The following is a 13739-nucleotide window of genomic DNA, read 5'->3' on the forward strand; positions in this document are numbered from 1 at the left end:
GATGCAGCTCGTTGTCACAGTCTCCGAGTATATCACCAGGTACAGTCGTGGCTAGGAAGATATCAAAATCCCGAAGATTGGGGCTGGAAAAAGCATGCAAACATTTGGATGCCAATCCAAACTTTGAAGCCTTCGGCACCCCCCGATCTCATTAAATGAATTTTCTGCAGATGTAAAGTAAACTGTGGAGGCATGTGTGGCTGCAGAAAAGCAAGCCTGAAATGCTCTACAGTATGCCTCCATTGTTCTGGTGAAACATGCAGCAACATCATGGAAATGTCAAAGTTAATGGAAGAAAATGAATGAACTTCCAACTATGATTCCAATTGTAACTCACGTCTTTCTTCAAACTTTCACATTTGACGTTAATTTAGATTCTGAGCCACGGCCTAGACCATGGAGGAAAAGTAGATTGGAGTAGCTAGCTAATAAGTGATATTATGATGTCGCGAATTACCTCTACCTCCTAGGTGGCGGGCAAAAGAGTTAAACATTTCCTTTTGACTGGATTCTCGTGAGCATTGGCGAACCCGGTCAATTTTGTAACGCCGTTACAGCGTTTTAAATGAATGAAATTAGAATTACACCGAAAAATTTTCTTCTAAATATCATCTACAATATTGGTCTGAAAAATTTTTTTGTAAAATGTATAGATAAAAAGAAAATTTTTTAAAAAAATATTCTCACTTTTTTGCTTATAACTTCTTTAATTTTATATTTAGGAAAAAAAGCTATATAAACATATTTGTAGGCAAAACAATTTGCAACAAATTATGTCTTCACGTACGTTTCTGTAATACGCATAGTTTCTGAGATATCGCGAAAAAGGTTGAGCTGTTATTGACCCCCACACATGTTCGAAAAATAAAATTGCGTCCTCTAAAAAATGCAATATGCAGTCCTTTTTTTATCACACAAAAAAACTCCGCAAATTCCTTTATTAAGGATTGTCAGATTTTTTCTATGCTTTTTGCATTTTTTTTTAGATAATAATCCCATTTTCTTACACAAAAATATTTAACTAAAGCTGATTGAATGACAAGATGATTGAATATATTTTGATGAAGACTGAAAGTAGTCGAAACGTCAAAATTTTTATCTATCTTTCAAAAATTATTAAAAAAAACTAATTTCATAACAGACACTTGAAATTATGTCGATTTAAAAATATAAACATATATAAAAGTTCCAAGAAATAATAAATTAAAGAAACTATCAATTTATTGATGCGAGGAATGTTTGAAAAGATTCTGATCTCCACCTGAAGATATCAGCACTTTCGGGGGTCGAAAACTATAAAAAAATTTAAAAAAAAAAAAGTTTTACCTTGCGAGATGCAATCAATCCTTCTAAGTACAATCATCTAGCGCGTGATAGATTATATGGGAAAAATTTGGAGCTCATGGGTGAGTTCCCGTATGAAGTTTATCTTCAGTTATAATCATTGGTATTTGATAAATAATGTTTTTACCTAATTCTAAACTCTACAATAAATTCAATTATAGTTTCATTTCAACTACTTTAACGCTTTTTTCCTCACCTCAAAATATTTCACTAACTCATATTATCAAATCTAAATGAAACAACCCCTGTATCTGTTCACTTACCTAAAAATGATTTTCAAATTCACTATCACATAAACCACTTTCTGTATATACGAATAATCGTTTTTATAACTATAAAAATAGCATTAACAAAACATCCGTTCAAATAGTTATTAATTCGAGTAAAATATAACAATAGATAAGTACAACAGAATCGAAGCACTATGATAGATGTACTGATGGTAGTAACAATAAAAAAAGGAAGCTTTGCGATACGCGATGAGGATGTCGTATTCACTAGATATCATTTCCTCTATCTGTTGTTACATGGATGAAACGAATACAGTGATTAAAATAGGTAAATATTTGCACATAATTTATACAAGACAAACGATGATTTATAATTAACAAAAAAAAAAATAAAAGCTGAGTTTCCACACATAAACGATTTTATAAATACACTCGTGGTCCAAAATAACGCACCACCCTGATTTCTGAAAATATTTTTTTGTTTAATAAATTTAAATTACCCCTAAAAGGGTGGTTAACCAGAATAAGTACTAAAATATATTTTATGAAATTTTGAATATTAGATGAATAATTAACCATTGGTCTGGCGGTCTTTGACGTGTCCAAATTTTGTTATTTTAATAAAATTTCTAATGTATTTATTCGTAAAATCGATCTACATAACTTAAATATAATTTTTCAGTTTAAGATGGCGTTTTGACTAGATAAATACAGAAATTCAAATGTGATATTCTTGTTCTTGACGCAACTGTGTGTCAGACAGTCCCCAACAAACTTATAACAACAACAAATTTTCTATACAAGGTATAAAAAAAATTAAACGTCAAAATTTTTATCTTTTATTCCTCTTTCAAACAGAATTGGTCTGGCACGTGAATACTTGAATACCAAAATTTTGCCAGACCAAGATTAAGTAAGTTCTTCTCTCCTACTTGTTAAACGCGAGTTTTTTTTTTTGTTTTTGTTTATTGAAATAAGAAAACAGAATCATTTCAAGTACGGCGATTTAATATTAATACCTGAATTACAAACATCTGCAGGTTATCATTTGAAATGTTACCGTAATCTAGTAAAAAAAAATCTGTTGTTGACGAATATAATAAATCTTCACAAAAAGTCAATACAAATAAAGATAAATTCGTTAATGTAAGTATATACTGTCTCGATCATTCCACGATTCATTTAAGTGCATTTAATATTCTTAGGCTGAACTAAATACTTCTTCCAATTGAACTGACGTTGTTACCGATTCTGCTGGTTCATCTAAAATCATCTACCATTATCACAATCAGATGAAAATGTTGACAATACTATAAATCAATTAGTAAATTAAATTTATAATTATCTTTTTTCAGTTCGTGAATAGATAAAATTTTAACAGTTCAAAAATATAAAGTATTTGAATGATCGTTAAAAATTTTAGCCGGAGCAAAATACATCATCTAATACATTAGAACCTGAAATAGAACAAAGTGATAATTGAACTGATGTCTGCATTTTTTGTTTTTCACAAACAAAAAGAGTAGGAAGTAATAGACAAAATTTATCAGTGTGTACGACCAAGAAGCTATTAAATAACATCAAACTTTATGCAAATATTGATTTTCTTATAACTTTACAATTTTCGAAGCATATTTGAGGAACGATGGATTTTGTAATATTTTTTGCAAAATTCTATCTTAACATTGTGAGAAATAATTTTGTAAAGGTTAAAAAAGTTTTCTGTAGTATTTTAAAATTTTATCTTACAAATAACTAGATTTGTATGGGTCAAATTTAATATCATTGGAATTTTGTCTGCTATTTCAATAAATAGTGCTTTGTAAAATTTAAATATGTCAGAGAAATAAAATACTTTTTCCTGGTTAATTATCTCCTTTTTAATATATTCCGAAATTGCTTCAAATGCGTCTTTATGTGTTTCTCTAACTTTGTGCCAGTTTGTTTCTTCAGTTAAAATATCTAACGTTTTTTTGTATTATGTTTGGTATTTTAATCTACAAATTGCATGATAGAAAAATACTGAACGATTGTTGAGCTTCTCCAATAATTCAAAGTCATCCAACGCATTTGCATAAAGTTTGACGTTATTTAATAGCTTCTCGGTCGTACATACTGATAAATTTTGTCTATTACTTCCTACTCTTTTTGTTTGTGAAGAACAAAAAATGCAGACATCAGTTGAATTATCACTTTGTTCTATTTCAGGTTTTAATCTATTAGATGATGTATTTTCCTCCGGCTAAAATTTTTAACGATCATTCAAATACTTTATATTTTTGAACTGTTACAATTTTATCTATTCACGAACTGAAAAAAGATAATTATAAATTTAATTTACTAATTGATTTATAGTATTGTCAACATTTTCATCTGATTGTGATAATGGTAGATGATTTTAGATGAACCAGCAGAATCGGTAACAACGTCAGTTCAATTGGAAGAAGTATTTAGTTCAGCCTAAGAATATTAAATGCACTTAAATAAATCGTGGAATGATCGAGACAGTATATACTTACATTAACAAATTTATCTTTATTTGTATTGACTTTTTGTGAAGATTTATTATATTCGTCAACAACAGATTTTTTTTACTAGATTACGGTAACATTTCAAATGATAACCTGCAGATGTTTGTAATTCAGGTATTAATATTAAATCGCCGTACTTGAGATGATTCTGTTTTCTTATTTCAATAAACAAAAACAAAAAAACCTCGAGTTTAACAAGTAGGAGAGAAGAACTTACTTAATCTTGGTCTGGCAATATTTTGGTCAAGTATTCACGTGCCAGACCAATTCTATTTGAAAGAGGACTAAAAGATAAAATTTGTTGTTGTTATAAGTTTGTTGGGGACTGTCTGACACACAGTTGCGTCAAGAACAAGAACGTCAGACTTGAATTTCTGTATTTATCCAGTCAAAACGCCATCGTAAACTGAAAAATTATACTTATGTTATGTAGATCGATTTTACGAAAAAATAAATTAGAAATTTTATTAAAATAACAAAATTTGGACACGTCAAAGACCGCCAGACCAATGGCTTATTATTCATCTAATATTCAAAATTTCATAAAATATATTTTAGTACTTATTCTGGTTAACCACTCTTTCACGGCGGTCGCCGCTTGGACTATAACCTCTTTTCAATCATTTAGACGCAATAATTAGAAATTTGTAGTAATTTTATGTTATGTTATCGTAAACTTCCGATCATGAATTGTTTTTGAAGTATTATATATATCTCAAGCTAGAACGGCTGCCTTCATACAACGCGAAGTATTTGGCTTACCACCTTAGGGGTCATCCATAAATTACGTCACACGAATTTTCTGATTTTCCCCCTCCCCCCATCCTTGTCATTGCTGGTCACATTTGTGATACTCCTCCCCTCCCTATTGGTGGCGTGACGTTCATATTTTGTAAATTTACATTTAGAAATTACCGAGTGAAATCAGTTTTATATCCATTTACTTTATTTTCTAATAAAATTAACATCAAATGAAACAATTAACAAAACAAAAAACGATTAATTATATTAATTAAGGAATTTAACAAAATAAATAACATTAATAGAATTATATTAATTAATCTTCTAAATCTTGAGTCCATGGACTTTGGATCCACTCCTTTAAATTATTTACAACTGGCATAGCAACCACTTCGTTCTCGTTTGGATTGTTGATGTCAAGAACAGTTGTGCCAACATATTTTTCATCTGATCATCCAGCATCATCGTCATCATCTACACAAAGGAGTCTGGCAGAAACTTCGTGATGGGTAAAACCTCTTGTGTTTCTTATGTAATTGCTTGTGTTGATTAGTGGATTTATATAGTAGCCATCATTCGGAACTTGCTTCAAATGTGACAACTCTCGAAAATACGGAGCTAACTGAAGTAATAGTGAAGCGAATATACATTCGGACTAATCTTTTCCTGAAGTTACGTACCCGTTTGACGTCTGACTAATGTCTAGTATCTGTTGGCACATGATCGATTGGCTCTAAATATTGCAATGCATGCATTCACAAAGTTTCGCTTTTCTAACTCTAAATCAATAGTTCGATTACTAGAAGTGTCATGTTTGAATACAACACCAGTAAGTTCGCATCTAAGAGGTGCCATTCGTCGTTCCACGCTGTTGAAAACATTTCCTCCCGGAGTATTTATAGCATCTAAATAAAAATCTTTAAAATGTTGTATAGCGGAAACTATAACTCGCCCGTATCGTGGATTTTCAAAAGCAGACATTTCAAAAAGTCTGTTGTATTTGCATTAGTTGAGGAGTGTTTTCTACTACGAATTGATATGTATGTAGACCCAGAGTGTGTCGCAGTTTCAGGTTTCCCTTCACCATCTTTCTTTATTACTATAGCTGCATAGACAAAGGGAATGAGTTTTTCTATTCTTCTGAGACCATAAGATCATCGTCATGTTATGTTACATAATATTTAAATTGCACGCGTGTTTTATCTTCCAATGATAAAAAGGAAACTGGACCCAAAATTGAGGCTAATGATTCAATGTTTCTTATCGTAGCAGTAGAGAATCGTATCTTATATTTACACAAAGATATAGTTGTATATGTTTTTGAGGTTTTTGTAAAGTAACAGTTTATAGTTGGTGTTTTGAGAGATTGAGAGAGAAATGCTTTATTGTAAAAAAATTGCCACAATTTGTAGACCTATTGTCTACAAGAAGTCCCTGCAGTCAGCTCTGTTGTTTAGTCCGAGTAAATATCTAGCAGCTCTCTTTTGTAGTTTGAAGATTAGCTCAAATTGAGTACACGTACCCCAGAAGGGCATATCGGAGATGCGACTCCATAATAAACTGTTAAGGATATGGATAAGTTTAGTTGTATGGAAACTGATCTCAGCACAAAACATTTATATTATAATAGATTTTGAAATGTGTCGTCACGAAATTTAAGACCACCCCATTGCCAGACAATGTCACACCCTCCCACCCCCTTAACGTGACGTAGTTTATGGTTGGCTCCTTCTTATTTAGGTGAAATATTGGAAATCTTGATTATACTTTTCGTTAAGTTTTATCAATTTTTTTAGATTTAACTACGCTGATGATTGTCGAATGTTGAGTACTAGATATATTTTAGTTTGTCCTAATTTGCGCGTTTAAGATTCAATAATCTACAAAAGAACGAAATACCACGACATAATATAATATAAATACGGTTTATGTTTTGATTGTGAACTAATGTATTATGTACTTCAGTGAATTAAAAATGTATTACGAAATGCATTGCTAATAATAATTTTAGAATACTACTACTTGATACAGATATCACTTACTAGTTTTAACCGGAAACGCATATTTTCATCTATATAATTGGAAGTGTGTTATTGAATGAGAACATTTAATCGCGTTAAATTCTCATTATGACTGATGTGAAACTGAGTCGAACTATAACTGAAAGAAGATTAAGGAGAAACCTTATAGATTACAGGTTAGTAAAACATTGACTCACTTTCCATTGTTTAGAACATAGTTCTAGTTTTTTTTTATTTTTAGCAAACATTCCTATTCTTAGAAAGGAAACAATAGGTTTCCGTTTGTCATTAGAAATAAATTAATGGGAATGTTTTATTGTTTTTTGTCTGCTTTTATTTGGATTAGACTAGTCTAAAAATTATTCAATGTATGACAAAATTTTTATGGCGTCATAATTACGAAAATTCAAGGTTTTCTCTTGAAAATGGTCAAAAATTTCATGTAAAACTTAACGCTGGAATTAAAATATCTAAGTTTTATCTATATTTAAACAGAAAAAGACAGATGTTAACAAATTACGTATGTTTTTTGTTGGTTGGCAAAAATATTGGGAATTATCTAAATTAGGTTAGGTTCTACTCAAGAAAACTACATCTTTCAGTGCTCTTTCAACACCCCCGCGACACCCCTCGATCCTTTTCTTACCCTATTTCACCCATAAATTAATACTTATTGAATTTTCCATTTTTCTATAATAAAATAATACTTATGGTTACCACAATAATAGTTTATAATTCCACTGAATTAATTTCATATATTTTTCATAAATTATTTTCACTATTTAGCTTTATTTTTTGTTTATATATTTTCAAATAAAATTTATAATTTGTTTGCACACGTAATTACGAAAATGTCATATTTTTATTCTTTAGCCCTCTCTATTTTTTAAGAAGGGATGACCGACGACTGGAATAATTTTTTAGTGTCCAGTACACTTTTCTTCATCACCCCCCATAACCATAAGTCGATAGGGGGTGGGGGATGATTTTTAGATAATCACCAAATACTATACAAAACAAAAAGAAAATACTAGATTTTATCAATACCGTAGTGTGTTTGATTCTATTTTTTTAAGTAGAAGTACCTTGCCCAACAAAGAAAACACAAAAATTTTGAAAAAAAATGGATTTATATTTCAACGCAATAGAATAAATACCGTCAATTGAACAAAATATGAAAGACAGAGCTGTCCAGGAAAACGAATGGTTAGATTAGGTGTGTGGTGTACGAAACGCGGGATGCGAAAAAGAAAGCTGTAAGACTCCTGCTGTAAATATCTCTTTTATTTACCCTACCACGATTTCATTTTTCAGCAGTAAAGGACGCAATCAATTTACTAATTCATTATCAAACGAGCGGAAATGTTAAATACTTCAACACGACTATAATAATATACTATAATACAAATACAAAGAAAAAACGTTTATTCGCAAATATTGATAGCTTCCTATAACATTTCATCGAAAGTTTCAATTGTTTCCAATGTCATTTTGTTTATCAATAAAAAGATGTTTTTATAGTAAGTAATATGAATTGCGATCAATATGAAATTCGGTTAATATATTGTAGGAAACAAAAATTTAGATTGGGCGCAATAGCAGCAAGGAATATATAAGAAATTGAAGGCAAAGACACAATCGATGAACGAACGGCACAGCGTCGATTTGAACATTTTAATAGTGGAGACTTGACGAAGATCGTTCGTTCTCAGATCGTCCAGCTGCCTGTCTAAAGATACCACACCAATATTATCCCAGAAATACCTGCTCCAATAAAGAAAACACAAAATTTTTTGGAGAAATCATGTTTATTTTCAACGTAATCTTCTTTCAGCTCCATATACTCAGCTCTCAGTGATGTTGAATAAGTTCGATACCCCTTTTATAATAAGAATCGTCAAGTTCCTCAAAACAGCCATTAACCACTGGAATCAACTATTCATTATTGGAAAGTTTGTGATCACTGAGCCATTCTTTCAAGTTTGGGAACAGAAAATAATCCGAGGGGTTAAAACTGGCGTATAGGTTGCATGAAGTAGCAATTCAAATTTCAATTCATTAATTTCAATAACGAATATGTGAGCTAGTGCACTGTCTTAATGAAACAAAGCCACATGCGACTTTATTTCGTCACTCAAACTTTCCAATAAGTTCGTATAATACTCGCCGTTGATAGTTTTTATTTTTTCAAGATTGTTAATGGAAATTAACCGACGCCATGACTTTGCCTGCAGATGGAACGGTCTTTGACTTCTTTGCTTGTTCTTTTGTTTCGAGACGACGAGAGTAGTGGACCCACGTTTCATCCATAGTTATGAAATGGCCAAACACTCGTTGGAAACATCCTCACGAAACTATGTTTGTTCTATTGTGAGCAAACGCGGTACACATCTCGCGCAGAGCTTCCTCATGTGCAAATTTTGCCTACTTTGCCCGCAAGCTCCCTCACTTTCAGACGACGATCATCCAATGCCGCTTTGTGGATTTTCTTCAACATTTCTGGAGTCATCATCTCATTTGGTCGACCACTACGATGCTGGTCTTCGCAGCTTTAATATACTTTGGACCAAGGCTTTTCAAAGTATTATATTATATAATGATGACAAATTTTTTCCTTATTTACAAATTCATTGAAAACATCTACTATTAATGGTTGCAAAACAGGCTAGATCGGGCCAGGTACTTCTGAGACCATCCTCGTAGTCAAGGGTCGATGATTTTCTGTTTATTCTCTTAGAGAAGGTGCAAATAACATGTCACTGAAGTTAGCAGAGCAGAATGAGCAGATACATGTTAGGTTAGGTTAGGTTAAGTTTAGCTAAGCGGAATATTAGAGCAATGTAAGTTACATGTGCAAAATCAATAGATAATAGAAGAAGAATACTTCCATAATTAAATGCTCCGTTGTTGATTGATAGAAAAAATTTTTTGTTTTCAAAAAATTTACTATTTATTATGAAATTGTTGTCTATTTTCGGAGAGATCTAGCAAGGTCTGTAATTTTTCAATAATGATAGTGTCTTCAAATTGAAATCTAGGCTGTATAGATTGTGTACTTTTTAATACTGTGGTATTTTTGAAGCAACTGCTGCCATCTCTAGATCAGGGTAGAAATACAGTACCATTTTGAGGAGCTGTACGATTTTCATTTTAAAAAAGGATATCGAATACAGCTGTCAATTTTATGTGAAATCTAATCGTTTTACTTCGTCCTCGTCCTCAGCTTATGAGGTAAAAAATTAAAAATTCCAATGTCAAATGTTTCGTACTCGGAATTTACAGTAGTTACATATAAAAAATAAAAATATTACTTAAATTATAAAAAAACAACAATTATTTCACATGTTTGAACATAATGAACCCTATAATTGCTCCCGTTTACTAAATTGCAAATTTTTTCCATTCCGAGGGGTGGTTTTTGGTAGTTGCATTATTAAAAATATTGAGGGTCAGATTTCTTATATTAGAAGAAAAAATCACCATCCTAAATTCATGATTTTCACTACATTTTTTAAATAATCTATTTATTAGGGGTTGTTTTTAAGGGTAGGTGAGTTGTAAAATATCAAAATATTAAAATCATGATTCAAAACAATTTATTATATTTGAATATAACTATAGCCCATTACCGCTGTAATTGATTAGTTTTTAATTTATTGGAGTAAGTTATTTTTACCCCTTAAAAATAAAAAACACACTTTTCGACCAAGTCAGGCTTGCAGAGGAGGGTAACTTAATACCAAATTTTCAAGATCTTCTTTAAAATTGCGAGGTTTCTGTCGATTTTAAGCTTGAATGGCTGTACTACCAATAAACTCTCCAAAAACAAGTTTCATCAAAACGTTTTGATGACTATTTATCGCAGTTGATTTCATTGGTAAGAGATTTAATGTTTTTGACAACATTTGACACAGATTCTTCGATGAGATTTTTTTTGAGAACAAATTGCCAAGGGATCCAAAGTACATCAAATTTCCATACTTGTCAAAAAAACACCTTCTTAACAAAAAATTAGAAACAAACACACTGTGTACTGTATTGATAAAAATAAATATTTTATTTTTGTTATGAAATGGACATGAAATCGATTAGATGATGAACGCTTTCACTTGCTGGATAATACATATTGAATACAGTACTTTTTGATTTTATACAATAACAGCATCTCTATGTACAGAGTATGTTGAAAAAAATACGTATGTAATTATGTAAAAATATATTTGTTTAAATAAATCAAACATAATTCAATAATTGTTTAAAAACGATACAGCAGCCCATCCTTGAAAGGGAATGGAAAGCCCCATCATATTATCATGCAAACAATGAATTTTGTTGCTTGAATTTAGAAACGTCATATAAACAATTCACAATTGTAAATTTTTTTTTAATTAGAAATGTTAATGTTTAGGTAAGTCGTGTTAATGTATTTGCCATAATAGTTATCGTCATACTTACATAAAACTTTAGGATAATTAATCCCAATACACACATAATCAGTAATTTTTCCAAGAAACATACTAGCACAATCTACAAAACTTTTAGAACGTACACGAACAGATATAGTTCCTCGAGTCTCGAAAAAAAGCAAGAGATAATTTCAACTTTATCAGGCGATCTAATTTTTAATTGGCACATAAATGAAAATTATGTACGCGGTAGACAGAAGAGTGAAACTCTAGTTCTAAATGAGTTAAGCGATTCGCGCTGTAAGATTTATCTATTTTTAAAAACTTGAATGTTTCTTAAAGTTGGCAACCTTCGTAAGTACATTACACTATTATGGATGAAAATTCAAGTCAAGTTAGACATAGAGAAAACAAATTGTAATGTTGTGGATTCACTTTGTTTGTTTATGTAATGTTCGCGGTCGGTATGATTCAACCAGATCATGGATTAAAATAGAATTATAGATACGAGTCGAAAATACGGAATCTAAAATTAATGGAAATAGTCAAATACGCTACCTACACAGCATGTTCAAATACAGGGTATTAGTTTTAAAAATAATAGGAGACAAATTAATTACAAAGGGCATTTGAAAAGTATCCGATATCTTTTTGGTAATAAACAATATCTTCACATAGTTTTTTAGGTTTGAAAATTGAAATTTTTATATCTTGCAAACATTCAATATTTGTGAAAATAGAAATGTCGGCAGTGTATATAAAAATTGATTATTTATTGAATAATTAAAAGAACAAATAATTAAACATGTTTTTTTTTATTATGTCTGAACCTTAATCTTCAATAATTAATTCATGTGAAAATATTGTTCGGGGCCAGAAGTTGGTGGTCAATCATCAGTTTCTAGAGGATACATTGCCGAGATTTCGTTAAAAAATGCATTTATTCTTACTGAATACGAAAAACCTAACCTAAATTTTATATTGAGAACATTTAAGAACTTTGAGAACATTTTCATTGAGAAGACATCTTTCCAGTAAAATGGACGGATCAGTGATAAACGTTTTCAATACAAATATTTAATCTCTAGACTATTATCGATATTATAGACATAGATAGATAGACAAATTTGAATATTTGTTTATTTCCAAGTACGCTAAATTTAGCTAATACATGAACTCGTTATTTAAGTAACTAGTAAATATTGTATTAACTACAGGTGTTTTCTCAGCAGAACTTGAAGTAAGTAAAGACAAAGATTTAATAATTAACTATAGGCCAATTTCTGTTATAAATGTTCTATCGAAAATTTTTGAGAAAGTAATTAAAAAAAGGATGACTCAATTTATGATAAATTTCATACATTGTCTGCAACTATTGATTTTGTAAAAACAAAAGCTTTGGATCAAAAAAAGATTATAGATTCAATCTCAGTCGATTTAAGCGAAACATTTGATGAAGTTTTCTTCATTATAGAATCATATTCGAAGGGACTTAGCCAATATATTAAATCGGATAGCACATGTAACACAAATTTACATAATACGGAGTACCACAGGATCCAATCCTTGGATCGCTGTTTTATTCGTTGTGTGTTCTCAACTCCATATTTTCTTTTTTTCTCCGTAGAGATCATTCTCCATATCACTCGAAAATTAAAATTATAAAATAAATATATGTCTACCAGGAGCAAAGTCAGAATATACAAGACCTGTGTGAGATCAGTAATAAAATACGCGATAGAGACCAGAGCAGAAACACCATAATTAAGCTGGAGATATGTGACATCCAGGATGTAGTGAGATGGCGAAGGGAATGAAAAAATTAGCGGAGAAGGATGACCCTGTTGAGCTCGACTCTAGTCTGGCATTGTAAGGAGACATGAGAAGTGTAGCATAAGTGAGAGATGGCAACATATCACTACTTTTATCGTTTACTTACTCGGTAAAGCGAAACGCGTGCGTTGTTCGCACACGAGGCGTGCTTTGCGAACGATCGATGTTCGTGTCCGGCGTTTCGGGTGCGTCAACTTACCTCCAGCCTGATTCGATTCCCAGGCGGGGAGTTTGACTGTTGTGGTACATCTGTCAAAGAATAACGCATGTGTCCCTAGTTCAGCTCACCGAGGATAGAAACCTCGCGTAGAGCAAAATCTGGCTTGATCCCGATGTTCAATACGCATAGGGACTGCGAAAGCACGGCCTATCGATCCTTTCGGCTTGAAGAGTTTTCAACAAAAGGTGTCAGAAAAGGGATAACTAGTTTATGGCGGCCAAGCGTTCATAGAGACGTCGCTTTTTAATCTTTCGATGTCAGCTCTTGCAAAGGAAGCAAAACCGAATATAACCCGACCACCTAAGATGGTAGGACTATGTCCGATGAAAAAGAAGATATTCTTAACTTAAATTCTTAAATTTTCTAATTTTAAAGTGCAGAGCTAAACATTTGGAGATGATACATCATTAGTG

General features: G+C 31.5%; 2 protein-coding genes across 5 annotated transcripts in view; one reads left to right on the forward strand and one right to left on the reverse strand.

Moving 5' to 3' along the window:
• LOC130442164 (probable beta-hexosaminidase fdl) overlaps nt 1–13739 on the reverse strand; it is a 156553-nt gene that overhangs the window by 123358 nt on the left and 19456 nt on the right. Inside the window, exon 1 of one of the 3 annotated variants that reach the window (XM_056776250.1) lies at nt 11323–11676. The exons of the other annotated variants lie outside the window; for them this stretch is intronic. Coding sequence (XP_056632228.1) covers nt 11323–11358 — 36 coding nt within the window. The 5' untranslated portion in view covers nt 11359–11676. Of the gene's footprint in view, nt 1–11322; nt 11677–13739 lie in introns of those variants that run through there. 3 annotated transcript variants of the gene reach the window in all.
• LOC130442167 (uncharacterized oxidoreductase YjmC-like) overlaps nt 6890–13739 on the forward strand; it is a 50976-nt gene continuing 44126 nt past the window's right edge. Inside the window, exon 1 of one of the 2 annotated variants that reach the window (XM_056776257.1) lies at nt 6890–7043. The gene's annotated coding sequence lies outside the window, so the exon portion shown is untranslated. The remainder of the gene's footprint in view (nt 7044–13739) is intronic. The other variant, XM_056776255.1, reaches the window with a different exon arrangement.

Source organism: Diorhabda sublineata, chromosome 3, assembly GCF_026230105.1.
Source record: "Diorhabda sublineata isolate icDioSubl1.1 chromosome 3, icDioSubl1.1, whole genome shotgun sequence".
In the NCBI taxonomy this organism is placed as follows: Eukaryota; Metazoa; Arthropoda; class Insecta; order Coleoptera; family Chrysomelidae; genus Diorhabda; species Diorhabda sublineata.